This window comes from Polyodon spathula, chromosome 3 (genome assembly GCF_017654505.1).
Source record: "Polyodon spathula isolate WHYD16114869_AA chromosome 3, ASM1765450v1, whole genome shotgun sequence".
Lineage (NCBI taxonomy): Eukaryota > Metazoa > Chordata > Actinopteri > Acipenseriformes > Polyodontidae > Polyodon > Polyodon spathula.
This window is the reverse complement of record NC_054536.1, coordinates 93,289,585-93,306,067: the sequence shown is the minus strand read 5'-3', so window position 1 is coordinate 93,306,067 and position 16,483 is coordinate 93,289,585. Positions and strand designations below refer to the sequence as shown.

General features: G+C 34.4%; 2 protein-coding genes across 2 annotated transcripts in view; one reads left to right on the top strand and one right to left on the bottom strand.

Moving 5' to 3' along the window:
- Nucleotides 1-16,483, bottom strand: part of tg (thyroglobulin) — a 109,234-nt gene that overhangs the window by 36,985 nt on the left and 55,766 nt on the right. The gene's annotated exons all lie outside the window — the stretch shown is intronic.
- LOC121313667 (src-like-adapter) lies at nucleotides 2,472-16,260 on the top strand. Its single transcript, XM_041246444.1, has 8 exons — nucleotides 2,472-2,652; nucleotides 5,644-5,747; nucleotides 6,855-6,954; nucleotides 9,277-9,363; nucleotides 11,201-11,304; nucleotides 11,837-11,968; nucleotides 13,363-13,492; nucleotides 14,346-16,260. Exons 2-8 carry the CDS (start codon nucleotides 5,681-5,683, stop codon nucleotides 14,569-14,571), a joined length of 846 nt encoding a protein of 281 aa, XP_041102378.1. The 5' UTR covers nucleotides 2,472-2,652; nucleotides 5,644-5,680; the 3' UTR covers nucleotides 14,572-16,260.

Here is a 16,483-nt window from a genome sequence, read left to right as displayed (position 1 = left end):
TCCTTGCCATTGCCGCTTCTTCACAGTAAAGAAACATATTCATAAAGTGAGATTTACTTGTGCCTTTTGTAGCTGAACAAGCAAGTATGTAAATAAATGCAAGGTATTTTTCTCATTTGTAGTGAATACAAACATCTCATTTTTGTATCTGAGTAGGTGTCAAAAAATATTTGTTCGAATATTCGTCCCAGCACTAATATTTATTTATTTATTTATTTATTTATTTAAATCAGAAAATCACTTTTAAAGATGATTTTAAAGTGCAGGTAAAATAACCAATGAATCAGCAGCATTGACATGACTTGACAACTCATTCCATATAACCAATGCAGTGTCTCCAAACCCTCGTCCTGAATACTGTCTAATCTAACTCCCGCCCCTCCCCAAGTGCTAAGGTCAAGGTCAAGTCAAGGTCAAGGTCTGTGTTATTCCTGCAGATAAGAAAGAGCATGTGCCCCAGCACTGACCCCTGCAGCACCCAGAACATCCTCTCAACTCTAGAAAACAGCATTATGAAACAAACCCTGTATAAAGGGCAGGTAGTTCCTGTTCCTGGAATGAGTATGGGTGGAAGGAAAGCATTTAGAGTCACTTAGAGCTTTGCAAACAAAGGTTCTGCTTCTAATGTTAGTCACTTTTACAGCAGAATCCAAACAGAGCATGTACTTCATTGTCATTTTATTTGTCAAAGCTCATTATAGGAAATGTAACACCAAAACGTTCTTGCTAGAAACTGTAGTCCAATCAAGCGATGCAATGTTCTGGATCAAATTCATTTGTATAGATGCCCCCTGGAACGTTGAAGTGCTTAAATGTGAATTGCATTTTAAAATCCGCGCATACATACCAGCTTTTTCCCTTAACATTTTAATCTACAACTAATTTGATAACATAAAAAGCTACTAAAACATAGTTTCTGATGCTGGTCTAGAGACAAGTGAAGTCATGTCTGTGACAGAACATCGTAATGAAGGCTCAATTCGCAGCTACTGGACAGCAAATCAACAGGGAAGACACGATTGGTCCACAATACTGGATCCAAACAACCCTCCGACCCTCAAAACCAGCCAGTCAAACTCCCAACCCTGTTTCACTTCACTTCTTTCCGTACCAACCAATCCACTCCCTGCCTGCTTGAATGACGCCCCTCCTCCAACAACAAGTTTCGAGTGAGACTCAATACTAAACACAAACTATTCAACAACAGTATATGTCCAGATAAATTATAATAAGAAGGAGTAAGACCCCAATAAATAAATATGTTAGCAATAATAACAATTTTACTAACAGTAATAATATTTTCTCTATGTTTTTGTCTTTTTTCTATTCTAATCATGTTAGGGACTATTTTCCTCAGTGGAATGTTACCTGGCGAAATATCAGAAGTTAAAGGTAAATACAGGTTTTAGAGTTTTTTTCAAAGAGAAAATAAAGAAATAAGTCGTTTTCTAACAGCGATAGAGCCCTCTCTATGCAGATGTACCGGGTGGTAGATGACCTCAGGTTAGGGACCGCACTGATGGGCTCTATCGCTTAATACTGGAAAGGCATACTCTTCTGTGTGATCAAAAAGCTTACATGTGCCCTACAGGGACCAATCAGATACGTGATTGATTTATATAGATATATATATATATATATATTTATATAATATAAGATATACAATATTATATCGAATGTATTACGGGATGTCCCTGGGTAGTCTATGCATCTAAATAAATTATATATATTATAATATATATATATAGTATATAATAAAATAAATATATATAGTGATGGATAAGAATATATTCATTATATATATATTATTATTTAATAATAATAACCTATAATTAATAAATAATCGAATAATAACTAATAAAATAATATATTACTTATTATATTATTATTACTTAAATAATGAACCGCTATCGCGAAAAGCTTTCACTTGATACGTTTCGCTGGTGAATGTTCTATGTTATGACCACTTACAAACACAAGTATTAAATGTGTGTGTGTCATAATAATATAAAAATCAAAAACATAACACGTTTACTGAGGTTGGAAAGGGAGGTGACTTCTCAAAACAGCTGAAGAGTTTGAAAACATAAAATAAAATATTACACACACACACACACACACACACACACACACACACACACACACACACACACACACACACACACACACAGGTGTGGTTATCTATTAAAATACACTCTTAATTATTGGTTGTTTCATAAAGCTTAACAGCAGGCCTGAATGCCAATTTAACCGCTATTAGTAAAATAAATGACTGTTTAGTGTACTTCACAAGGGTACAGAAATACAGAAAGAGAAAGAGCAGGTTTCAACATAATTTTGAAACCAAGTTTAATACTGACAGTACTTGTTTTTTTCTACAAAAACAGGAACTTACTCTCCAAACTTGCACACGTTTAAACGTTGCTCATTTCAACAGAGGAAGCATGTGGCCTGTTTAGAACCAGTGTCTCAGTTGAGTGCATCAGCTTCACAACACTCAACCCGGAACACCAGCTTTCATAAGCCATGAAGCACCCATCTTCCACAACACTGTCACTTTATACTGGGAATTCAACATTATAAAACAACCAGTGAACTCCCTGTGGATTATAACAACTCAGCAAGCAGCTGCAGAATGGTGACATTTTAAAGGTAAAATTATATTATATTATATTATATATAATTTTAAATCTATTATGTACATTACTAGCATTTAGCTGAATGTACTTATTATTATTATTATTATTATTATTATTATTATTATTAATAATAATAATAATAATAATAATAATAATAATAATAATAATAATATAATTATTATTATTATTATTATTATTATTATTATTATTATTATTTTTATTAGTTTATTTCTTTACTTTTACTTCAAATGTATTTAAAAGTGTGATCACATTTTGGATTGCCTTTACTTCTCTGCACTACAAGGGCAAATTTAAATGCACATTAAATTAACAGGGGAAATTACAGATTAATAAATAGGCTTAGTTCGAAATATTGGTAATTGAAAACGAAGACCCAAAAAGTGAAAAGTCCAAAGTGATTTTTGGGGCTTTTGCAATGTTTCAAATGAATTAATAGAGCAAAGTAGGGGCATCCTGCTCAATATCTATATGAAGACCAATAAAATGCAATACAGTGGGATAGAGCTAGTTAATATGTACAGTTTTATAAATACCTTTAAACTCCTTTTATCTGCGTGTCTTAAATTCTACCCAATTTTTCAATTTCTGTTTAAATCGTTAGATAGCTAGATCATTGATTTTTTCTGTTTTCTTACATTGTGTGAAATTTATTGACTGCTAAATAACTGACGATTTTTACTACTAGACTATATATATATATTATATATATATATATATATATAAAATATATTATATATAATATATATATATATATAAAATTAAACTATATATATATATATATATATATATATATATATATATATATATATATATATATATATATATATATATATATATAATTGCAGTGAAAGTGGGGATCATGTAAATAACATTTGCCATAATATTTAAATTACCCTAAATTCATCTTTGTGTTGTACACTGTATAATATAGCTACTGTGGTACAAAAAGACCTCCATTTGATGATATTCGAAGATATTTCAGTGTTAATATTAATCCCACTTGCCTTTCTTTACCTGCCAAACCCGTGCAATGCTCAGCCCTGGCTGAATCCTAGAGACCCAGGAGCAGTGTGGGAAGACTCCACCAGGAGCCTCAAAGCCTGATCAGCGCTACCAGGCAAACCACCCCTTAGCGACTGTCGCTCCTAATCCTGCGGGAGCGCAGAGGCCAATGCAGCACTCTCTGGGGGTCCCTAGCCTAGATCAGCATGCTAGCACAAGCAAGATGTAATTGGAATTGTAGTTGAATGTTGGCAAACCTGCATAATTATAATTACCATTATCATTCATACAACTGATCAATTACAGTTCAATTACATCTTTACACCTTTGTCTTATTTTTTTTCAGAATGTCATAATTTGATAACCACATGTGATCCACTGTATAATGAGAATAATTTAGAGGAATAACAATTACAATTTCAGCAGCGTTGTTAGAGTGTCATTAGAAGCAACTGAAGAATATCATTGACCAGCACTGGTTTGTACCTTCTCGTCTTGTATGTACGCATGTCGCAATTCAGAGTTTTGCATGTATGAATCTTGCTAAGGACCCTATTCAGAACATAAGAAAGGTTACAAACGAGAGGAGGCCATTCGGCCCATCTTGCTCGTTTGGTTGTTAGTAGCTTATTGATCCCAGAATCTCATCAAGCAGCTTCTTGAAGGATCCCAGGGTGTCAACTTCAACAACATTACTGAGGAGTTGGTTCCAGACCCTCACAATTCTCTGTGTAAAAAAGTTCCTCCTATTTTCTGTTCTGAATGCCCATTTATCTAATCCCCACTAGTGACCTCTGGTCCTTGTTTCTTTTTTCAGGTTGAAAAAGTCCCTTGGGTCTACATTGTCAATACCTTTTAGAATTTTGAATGCTTGAATCAGGTCACCGCGTTGTCTTCTTTGTTCAAGATAGAATAGATTCAGTTCTTTTAGCATGTCTGCATATTACTTCCCTTGATTTAAATTCAACACTTTTCACTATATATCCGAGCATCTTGTTGGCATTTTTTATAGCTTCCCCACATTGTCTAGATGAAGACATTTCTGAGTCAACAGAAACTCCTAGGTTTTTTTCATTGGTTTCTTCTTCAATTTCAGTATCTCCCATATGATATTTATAATGCACACTTTTATTGCCTACATGCAGTAACTTACACTTTTCTATATTAAATGTAATTTGCCATGTGTCTGAAGTGATTGAATTTGTCATTGTCTTGGGAAAGAAGTGATGGATTTGTCATAGTCTTGGGGTAAACGGAGACTGTTTGTCTGTCCGACTGTCTTTCTGTTTGTTCTTTTATAGTTTTGCATACTGTACCTGCAGAATGACATCCTTTAGCACAAGTTACTGAATTTATCATAATCCGGGGGTATGTGGAGGGACCTCGTTTGGTTGTGTCTCTGTCTGTATGTCACACTATATTTAGAGAACTGCTTATTGCGATGAAACTTGGTCTTGGCATTCTTCAATATAGCTTACCTGTAATTGTACAGTCCCTATTTGTTTTGTGAGAAATTCTTGCCTCCTGCTCAGAAAGATGGTATTGTGAACAAGGGATTAAAACATACTGTACTGTATGTGTGACCAAACACATTTTTGAAACGATACATCTGCACCTTTACATTCTTGAACTGGGTTTGAAATGTTTACTTTGAGACGACTTCTCTCTATTTAAATGTGCATGCACAGGCTCCACAGCCCTTCATATTTACTTGCTTAACTTCCTAGTTTGATAATTTGGGGGAATGGAAACTATGGTCAACAACAGCTCTCTCCAACTTCCCCATTTTGCAGAAAGTTGCCCCCTTGTGAACATTATAGCTCGTGGGAGGAACGTAGCCTGTGTACTATGAGGCTAGTGAAAACACACAGACGTAGAGCAATAGAACAGTGGTGTGGTACTCTGGACCATTTACTTTTTACAAAGCCACACATTGTTTCGACAGGTGAAAATAATAACTGCCCTTTTGTTTTTGCACCAGGCTGCTTGTTTTTGATCCAAACACTCACTAATAAGACATGGGGAATGTACTGAGACCAGCATCACTTGAGACTGAGCAAGCATGCCTAGAGTCAACAAAGAAAGGTAAGCAATTGTGTGCAGTGTTATTAAAGCAAATACACTTTCATCTTCACTGACCAGCAGTAAATAAGTGCATTAATTGTGCAAGGTTTAAAGGGAATTAAAAAAAAAAAGATATTCGTATTCTAATTTCTAATTTTGTAATCAATTCCAAAACCCTAGAATAAATGTTGCTATTCCTATTGCTATATTTGACAGCATTTAATTATTTGGTAATATAGTTACAGTGAATACACAAGCGATCTCCTTGCATGTGTACTGTTTGCAACTGTGCTTTTGAAATAGTACATTTGCAAACAGTATGATTTATTGCAGTATTTTTTGCCTCTTTATCCCTGACTATCTTACTAAATAGTCAAAGAAAAGTTTACCTTATTTTAAAGACCTAAAAATTGTCCAACATTGTTTTGTAAGTCAAGTTCTGGCTCTAAAAATGCATTAATATATAACTCTGATGCAACGCTATCAAACGATCTATTGTAACTGCATTTATATTTTCCATTCATTATCGCTTCCTGTGCTTAAGTTAAGAAGCTATCAGTGAATTTTAGCAACGACAGAGATTATTTCCAGTGTGTTATTACAGTACAGGACATTAGTGTGGCTAATGGTATAACTATTGACTTCCTGATTAAAACTATTAAACAAAAAAAAAAAAAAAAAAAAACATATTTCCATTACCTTATACGAACAAAATTAACATATTTTATTTAACATCTGTTAAATCAAAGAAACTACACAACAATATCGCAAAAATCCACTGGAAGTCAATAACAACAGTACAGTATTTCATGTTAGATTTTGAAATGTCACATTTAGCAATTTATGTCAGTTTTTCAGGAAAGCAGTATCTAATTCAATATGTTTTAATGTAAAATTATTCAACAGGTTTCATTCGAATTTATGAAGCAAAATGTGTTCATTCTATAGGGGATGCAAAACTTTTGGTCATTGCTCTACATTCATACATAAAAAACAAAAAACAAAACCACTTTATAAGACACAGACTTTGGAAGTAATAGCCTTACTTATGATAAAAAAAATATGAAAGGAAACTTTATAAAAAAAAAAAAAAGACATGTCTAACCGCTGCTTGTTCCTTCTCCACAGAAGCAGACAACACCACTCTGGTTGTGCTTCGTGATTATCCACCGCCTGATGTCAGCGAGCCTATATATAGGGTTGGAGAGAAGCTACAAGTGCTTTCTGAGTGAGTTCTGAGGCTTGTTTTCTACTGCACATGTTAACAGACGTGCTCCCTGTTACTGCTCTGGCTGGGGCTAAAGTTGCAGTTAGGGCTAGGACACACACATACACTGGAAAGCAACAGTTAGTGCTTTATTGCAGTAAAACATATTGGATTTACAAGCTAATTGTGGCACTTCATTCCTACATGCATTTAATGAAATCCATCAGATTCTACAGTGTAGTCTGATGACAAACACAGCGCAGCTGAACAACCTCTGCTGATCATAATGCAGTTCACATTGTGAAAAAGCAAAACATATTCTAACTTTGAATTAGTATACTTTACATCATATCATTAACAGTCATGCGATTAAGAAAACAAAAAAAACAGCTGTTCAGTTATGCCTTGATTGTTCTTTATCAAGCTAGTTCCTTATCCAGCCGTAGGAAGAGCAGAGGCTTATGGATAATACAGTATGAGATGGGTCAATATCTGTAGCTTTGACTAGCACAGGTGCCCTTCCTTTAACACACACAATGTCTGCTGTGTCTTTCAAAATGAGAACCTGAGAAAAATAATAATTATATATATATATATATTGATAAACTGAAAAGTCACTATTGTAATAATTAGCTATAACATTTAGACTTCTGGCTTCAGATAAAAATGAAAACAAAAAAAAAGTAAAATTTATTTTTGGGTGTACCTAACAGTTTCAAAGGATATCCCTAATTTTGCACTATTATTGTACTGTTTTGTTATTTATTTTTTTAAACAAATATTCTAATTGAGATCGGGCATGGTAAGCTTTTTAAAAAGCATATACTATAAATGCTGCTCATGACTTTCTCTTTTGCATCCATTTTGAATGAATAAATAAAAAAGTACATACGTAAATAAATACAATACCAGTACTTAATGTAATAATAGATTTTTCTCATGTAGTTTAATTACAGTCCACTATATTGTCTGTGTTTTAACATCTGATACAATGCTTAGCCACCCCTCTATATTAATATTATTTAAATCCAGCCCCACAAGCCATAACTGTTCAATGCAGCAGACCTGAGGTCAACTCCAATTATAATTGTGTCATTTGTAATTAATTGCAATTATAATGTAATTAATTGTAATTGTCCTTGGCACACCTGCATAATTGTATTTGTAATTGTAATTACCACATAATTGATCAATTCCAGTTCAATTACACATCTTCCCAAGCTAAATCATTCACAGTTCCATGTGTGTTTTACACTGCGCGAACATTCTTCTCGTATTTTCAAACCACTTTTAGTGACCCTGTTTGTTTGAAAAAGTTATATAGTTTGTTTCTATGGTTACTGCTGGATAGAATAAACAGGGTAAACATGTTAATGTGTGGAGCTGTTTATGTTACTTTTTAGTGTAATTATAACTGTAATTACTGCAGCATCATTGTAAATGTAATTGCAATTGAACAAAACGGGTGCTGTAATTGTAATTATAATGGGCCCAGATCTGAGATGCAGTACACTGTGTGTTGCCAGGCAGGAAAATAAATAGCATGTTTTGTACAAGAAACGGAATCTAGTTAAATAAAGTTTTCTCATTTTAAAAAATGGTTGGGATTTACAGGGTTTAGTACATAGCAAAGGTTAAATTCTGTGGGTGCTCTCTGCGCATTTTCTAATGTACAACACAAAAGTTTTGCATCACCTAGAATTTTAGGATTAAAAAAAATGTGATCAAAAAAACTGCAAAATGATATCGCAAAAGTCTACTGGGAGCCATAATAATAGTACAGTATTTCATGTCACAGTTTTGTCAGTGTTTCGTTAAGTATATGGAAAACTATCAAGCGGTATGTAATTCAATATGTTAATCAACAGGTTTCATTGGACTTTTATGATGCAAAATTAGTTAATTATGATCCAAAACTTTTGGCCGTATCTTTATAGTAGACTCCTGATATGAAGAATCCCTTAACATACCTTTTGTATGATCTCTTGACATTCGGTTTTGAGAATTGATTGTAATCTTCTGTTTTCTGACAGTGAAATATAACCCCACAGAAATGTATCTATGCTGAAGCAGCTGCCGTGCTTAAAGTTAACACTGTAGTGTGAAAAGACAACTTTTCTGATGTTCTTCCAGAATGCTTATAGCTAACTTCAGAATTCAACCATAACCCTTAAGACCCACTCATAAGACATGCAATGGTACTAAAATAATTTAGGAATAATATTTGACACTTTTTTGTTACCTTCTTAATGACATCACAATTACTGCAATAATTGAATTGCTGTTCAATTATTGCATGCAGTTTTTTAAAATAAATCTCTCTATTTTTTTTGTGTTCATTAGAGAAGGGAGTTGGTGGAAAGTTATTTCAGCTGTTACAGGAAATGAAAACTACATTCCGAGTAACCATGTGGCAAAGGTCTACCATAAGTAAGTGTTCGTGTTTGTTAAATTGTTTTTCTGCACTGCACTATTTTTTTTTCTTTAAATACAATTATAAACTGCACAAGATACAGTTATCAAAGCAGAAATAACCAACATTTTGATAACAATTTAGAGTAAAAAGTCTCGCCTTGGAGATGCAGGTTGTGATGACATCGGAGACCATTATTCCATTATGGAAAAGTATTCAATAAAGCGTCTGCTGATGAGAGCTTGATTCCCAGTTCACCAGAGCTTCCAACTGCAAATCTGAGTTTCTTTCATCGACACGCCTCACAACAAGAGAAAATGGCTGAACACGATTCTGTGACTTATGAGAAAATGAATTACAAAACACACTACAAAAGAAAGCTGCGCCAAACACTAAAATGGTGATTCAAACATCACTGTCGTCTGGCTTTCTGAAATTCAAACACATTCAACTCGACAAAAACAATTATGACAGGCGGGATATAAACTGGAATATGCTGCAGATTATGTGGTATGAACTTAAAAAAAAAAGTTATTTATTTGTTTTCTTTTGCTTAGGGCCCTACCAAATTCACAGTACATTTTCTTATGTTTCACGGTCATACATTTTAAAAATCTTAAATTTTACGGTTTCAGCTATTTAAATCTTAAATTTCATGATGGTGTAGCAAAGTATGCACATGTAGTTAAAAACAGCAAAATCTAAACATTTAAAGCCCTGAAGTTAACAAAAGCATGTGACTAACAAAGCAGAATCGCTAAAAGAAATTAAAACTGAGTTCCAGAGGATCGCTCTATGATGGCTGCATTTCTGTTATTGTTATTATTAAAACACTGTTCTGGTTTTAAATGTGTTTCATATACGTCGTTGTATGCAACAGTAACTCAGAAACTATTCTGGAATGCTGTTTTTCTTCATTCCCTGCCTCTGTGGTGTAATACCTTTCATATTTCTTGCATCCACAGAGTTTGTTGGAATTGACATACAGCGTCGTACTATGGAGGGGTCTGTAGCTGGACAATCTCTCCAGAGACTAAAAAATACAAACATGAAGTCTCTGAAATTACTGATATATTTATTTATTTATTTGTATTTTTCGGCTCATACTACTTGGTATATATTTGGCTTTCAAATTCTTTTACATGATCTGCTGCAGTAATGATTGTAGCACTTTCTGATTTATTTGGACACTCATTTTAAAATGTAGGTCTAATTTGACTCTCCTGACGGTATGACCAGTTGAGATCTGTAGGTCATACCAAACCCGTCCCAGATGCCTGGGTCTACCAATCAGTGAGTAGAGCCCAGTTATTGGCTGTTGTCAAGTGTCAATCAATAAATCCTGTCCTGTTCATGAGCTTTCTTTTATAAACTGAAACAAGCTAACAATCGCATCAGGAATCGCACCTTCCGTTATAGCCCTCCTATCCAGTATCTATATTATATATATATATATATATATATATATATATATATATATATATATATATATATATATATATATATATATATATACACATACTCACACACACACACACACACACACACACACACACACACACACACACACACACACATTTTTGCTAAAAAAATAAAGACTTTTCGGTATATTTAACATACCTTTGTCTAGTATGTTTGAAAATAAACTGCGGAGATGCTTCTAGGCTTTTGATGATGACTACACTCCACTCACTTATTTATATTTAAATCTATGAATGTGTTTGTGATGTCGTTTACTGCATATATAATTAATTATATATATATATATATATATATATATATATATATATATATATATATATATAATAAAAAATATATACAATTAGCTCAAAGAATTTTCATTTTTCATTTTAGCTGGCTGTTTGAGGGAATAGTAAGACCTAAAGCTGAGGAATTGCTGCAACTTCCCAGCAACAGAGTCGGCTCTTTCATGATCAGAAACAGCCAGACTGACAGAGGTACAGTATGTTAGAACAATTCAAAGGGGGGGCCTCACTGGGCCATCACTTGCTGCACCTCACTGAATAGTTTATTACAAAATATCATCTAGTTATTTTATTGTATTATTTATTTTATTTTTGAATACTGTCTCTTATATATTTTAGTTTATGCCTTTAGAAAAGTTTACCATAGCAAAGTGTTAAAAGCACAGTGAAAGTGTGGTAAAGTATTTAAACACAGAGAGATAGGATAAAGCATGTTAAAAACATGACAAACCATTTTAAACTAGAATAAATACATATTATAACTATGAAAACGTATGAGAAAAAAATGATCTGGTAAACAAGGATTATTTCTGCTGTATCTCGTTGCATTTCCTCAGCTGGGAAGAATAGTCTCTATGCTCATTCGCTCATGGAATATACAGCACAGGCATTATCTTGCAAAATAATGCCAATTTCTGATAATGCCAATGTCTGCTAGATTTTGCGGTTTTAAATTGCTAGACTCATGACTGATTTTCCTAACAGGCATTCTTTATCATTGTAGGTCAGTACTCCCTGTCAGTCAAGCACAGAGCAGTGAAGCACTATAGAATCAACCGCTTACCCAACAACTGGTACTACATCTCTCCTCGTCTCACTTTCCAGTGCTTGGAAGACCTAGTCAGTCACTATTCTGGTAAGCCGATGCAACGCGATTGCACAGTAACGTCTCCATGTAAAAGAAATTGAAGATTAAAATGGATTCTCAAGTAGTAAACGGTATATGCCGTTTGAGAATTACTGCAAATGTTTTCACTAAAATAAAAACGCCCTTTGAAAAAAAAGTGATACGGGGGTGATTTTACTGTCTAGTTGAAATGACCAAGGAACTGCATGACCCATGTTTGCTAGAACATGAGTTTCCATTCAAGACTAAAAATTTGAGGCGTATACAGTGAATGGATGTGCAGAATTATTTCTGGGAACCACCACAACAAAATTTCATGTAAATTGTGTGGTTGACTAACAAATGAGTCTGTATATGAATGAGGCTGCATTTCCCCAGGGGACCATGCATTTCACTTTCAGTATCAATCTCTTGGGTGTAACTGGTTCTGATCTTTTGACACTATCAATGATGTGTAAAGAGTGTCATGAACGCTACAGTATAATAAGTAGTACAGAGAGCTGACTGTGCTTTTTAGTTACATTTTTATAACAATTTAAATCCAGCTTAAAGTCACAGAAACATATTTTTATAGGGGGGTGGGTTATCAAAGAAAAATGACAAAAGTTGTTTTTTTGAGTTTTGAAAGAACTCCAAGTATTTTCATTTTAAAACATGATTTGGAAGTACACTAGGTTAAACACAATTCTCAGTTTGCTTGACTTTCCTTCTGGAAAGTATGTTACTGCTTTACTTCCTTGGTCATTTCACCCCAGCATTGTCCGAGGGCTCAAAGGTTTCATTCAAAACTGCAAATTTGAGACCAATATAATGGATGGACGTACTGTATTTTGTTAGCTACAATCCCTGCAACATTTTATTCATCTATGAAAAGGTCACATTTTACTGCTTATTGTTTTTTTTCTTGTTTAAAATATGAATACATTGTTTTAACTCCACTTAGAAAAGTGTAATACATTCTATCCTCAAAGTTTGAATGCAACTGTGGAGTTAAAATGACAAGCGTCTAATAAACAGACAAGCTGAACCCCCCCCAAAACAAATAACTTTCTAGGGGGAAAATGCAAACTATTCCATCAGAAAAAAGTGGCATGAGAAGAACCAATGCCTGACTATTTCCTGGGCTAAAAGAAGCACCCGAATGTGCAAATCCATGCCTTTATAAACATAAGACTTGCTAGGGATGAGGTGGGGTGAAGAGGATTGCAGATGTGCACCCTGAGCCAATTCCAGTAAACTGTGGTGGGTTATGATAATAGACTCTTGCATATTCACTTACTAAATATTTTAGCAATTGATTGTATTTCACAGTGAAATGAAGAGTATTTACAGTACAGTATATAAATCCACTAACTAATTTCTTTGTTTGTAAATTATTTGATTGCATGCCTCTTCATTTATAGAAACTGCTGATGGCCTCTGCTGTGTCCTCACAAGCCCCTGCCTCTCCCACAACAGCAACCTGAACCTGACCAATCAGCCTCCACCTGTGCTGATGTGTCGGAACCGCTTTACCTGGGACAATGTGGACAGGTACAGCCCATTCCAGTTTTCAATAACACTACCTCGTTAGCTATAGCTAATAGCTAATAGCTATGTGTTACTGTATCAGTAGTTACCATATACGCTTACAGGTTTAAACACTGTCTAGGAAAAGCTGAATATTTAGTATTGCCATCTATGTACTCCCCTGCACAAGACAACTAAAATACAACCCCCCCAGTGTTATAATATAGAGCAACTAGTGAGAATTAGTGCATTGTGGTGATGTAGGCATAGTGCTGATAAGCCTGCAGTTACAGCATCTCTGTTACTGTTTGTACAGTCATTTACTGCAGGTATTTTTTCACCCTGCATAATGTATGCTTCTCTGTGCTAGTAATCTCAGCGTGGAACAGAGTGGTCATGCTCAGTGAGGCTATGTAAATACGTCTGAATTAACAGGAAATACGTGCAACTGGCAGAAGCAGGGTACAAATAATCTACGACCCAACCCCCCCAGCAGTTCATCTGTTTGCACTGACATGTAATAATGACAACTGTAGGTAATTGCATTTGCAGCTGCTTACCAATGTGATGATTCTTGCGTGTTTCAGATACATGACATCCTGGCAAATGTTTATTTTAATGTAGAAAAGTTTCCTTAGGATTTAAGCACCACAAGCAAGCGTCTTAAAGTGCCGTACTCATCTGCAGTCATGGTTTAAGAGCTCATAACCTCTGTGATCTCACTGACAGGGGACAGAATGGGTAACGACAGAGGGTCACACAACCCTGCCCGTTACACTGGCTAACCTTTAATTCTGTATTGCAAATGTAGCTTGAACACCTATTGAGGTATTATTCTCCCTTGTAAAGTTATAAGCTTTTGGTTTTTCATTAACAGGTCAGAGTTGATCAAGGAGGACGCAGTAGGTAACTGGGAGAATGACGATTCTCTCCTAAGCTTTGGCGTACGGAACAGCATTGCCTCCTATTTGTCCCTGTCTGGAGGTCAGGAAGATAAGTCAAACAAAAGCAGCCGCAAAAAAAAGAGCAAATCCATGTACGGGTTCCCAATGAGTGCGGAAAACAACATGATTCCTACTGAAGAGGGTTACTGTGAAGAGTAAGGTGAACAAGTATGAAGACCTCAGAGAATGCATATACACATTGTATTGACTCAGTCATTCCTGAAATGAAGGACTTCACATTTACAGCATATCTAATATACATTAATGTTATTCTGAGTGTGATTTTGGAAAACTGCTTAGTATGGCAACCTGTTTAATGGTTTCTACTTCTTTACGGGAGATTAAGAGACACTGTTAAAAAGAAGAAACATCTTGCTGAACTGCCCCATCCAAGCGCATTGTGATTTTTAAATTCTCTTTTATTGCTCACATGATGCTCAATTAATCACGTGCACCAGCTTGCAATGCACAGATATGTTTTCCTGTGTGTATGGATCTTTGTTTGTTTGTTTCTATGAAAATTTGTGTCCCTTAAAACTTGTGAGTGACCTGTTATAGAAACATGCACAGGCCTTGGATTGCCAAAACTTGTTGCTGTAAGCCATGTACTGCACAATTAATTTACCAGGGGCTTGTACAGTGTGTAGTCTATAGTGTTCTCTTATCAGTTTTCAAACTATAATAGCTGTTATTTGTCCTGTCAAAAAAAAAGAAAAAACTAAAATGATTGAGCAATAGTGATTTAGGATGACTTTCACCCTTGTTTAATTAACCAAAGTCTAAGACAAATGTGTCAACATTTCACAAATATTTTAAATAGATTAATTAATTCCAAAGTCTGAAGTAGTACTTAACTAAGATGTACCTATTCTAAAGTATCATTTTAATATCCTTCCACATATGTTTTTATACACAAACACACACACACACACACACACACACACACACACACACACACACACACACACACAGAGTTACATACACACTACATATTTACTTACACAATCAAGTAAACATGTAGTTGTCTCTTCTATAATGTATATTTGAGAATGCTGAAAAGTAGAGCAATTTAACTTGTTAAATTATTGGGCCTATTATTATTATTGCAACAGCACAAGAAAAAAAAAAAAGCAAATTAGCATTAAGTAATATCCAGCCTTTTAGAATTTCTGTGAATTGAAAATCTTTAAACAGCCATAGATGTTTTGCAGTTAGATGAAAGATTTCAGTCAAATTTCTGGTTTTTGAACGTTTTCCTAACGTACAGCATCCTTTTGTAGATGCAAAGAGTGCATGTTTTTTTTTTTTTTTTTTTTACGGTAAGGACATGTATGTTTACAATTTTAATTAAGTCTTTGTGCACAAGATGTCAACTCTTACCAGATTGATAAATGCAGTTGCTACAGATACAATCCAACAGGGAAATGTCCCATAATATAAATATCTCCACAGTTCAAGCCATAAAGCTGAAGTAAAGAGGAATACGAATTTTTTTCGTGTCTTTAACAATCCATTCTAGAGTCAGCTTTCTGTTCACGTAAACAATGAACATGTTGTGTGTGTGTTCATCGTCATGTAAATCAAAAATCTGCTTTTAAATGTGCATATATCTGTATCGTTTCAAATGTACCGCCTACGTGTAGAATACCATTTATTGTGTTTGTTCTCAAGTTGTTAAGGTAAATAAATATGGATCATGTCCAATAATACTGTATTACAGGCAGTAATGGTAAACATTACACTGTACATACAGTATATAATGTATTGATGACCACATGAATGTTCTTAATATTGTGCAGCCACTGTTAAATAAATAACAGCTACTGTTAAATAAATTGTATAAAACAAGACTTTTTTTCCTACTTTCTTTTCATCCTAAATTGTTGGTACAGAAAATAGCTGTATTTTACTTTTTTAAAGGTCTCTAACATGGAGGAGAGTGTAGGCATTTAAAATGTAATCTTATGGGGTATGTTCGCTATACAGTAATATACATTTGTAATAGAAATCGATTATGTGATAATTCAGGCAATGAGATATTCAAGCAAGTCTGCACAGAGCACTAAATGAA

What these genes read in the sequence shown, in the direction of transcription:
- LOC121313667 (XM_041246444.1), top strand. Translation starts at nt 5,681, where the DNA reads ATGGGGAATGTACTGAGACCAGCATCACTTGAGACTGAGCAAGCATGC. An exon ending in AAGCTACAAGTGCTTTCTGA is followed by an intron (nt 6,955 to 9,276) that starts GTGAGTTCTGAG and finishes TGTGTTCATTAG; the next exon opens with AGAAGGGAGTTGGTGGAAAG. An exon ending in GTGGCAAAGGTCTACCATAA is followed by an intron (nt 9,364 to 11,200) that starts GTAAGTGTTCGT and finishes TTTTCATTTTAG; the next exon opens with CTGGCTGTTTGAGGGAATAG.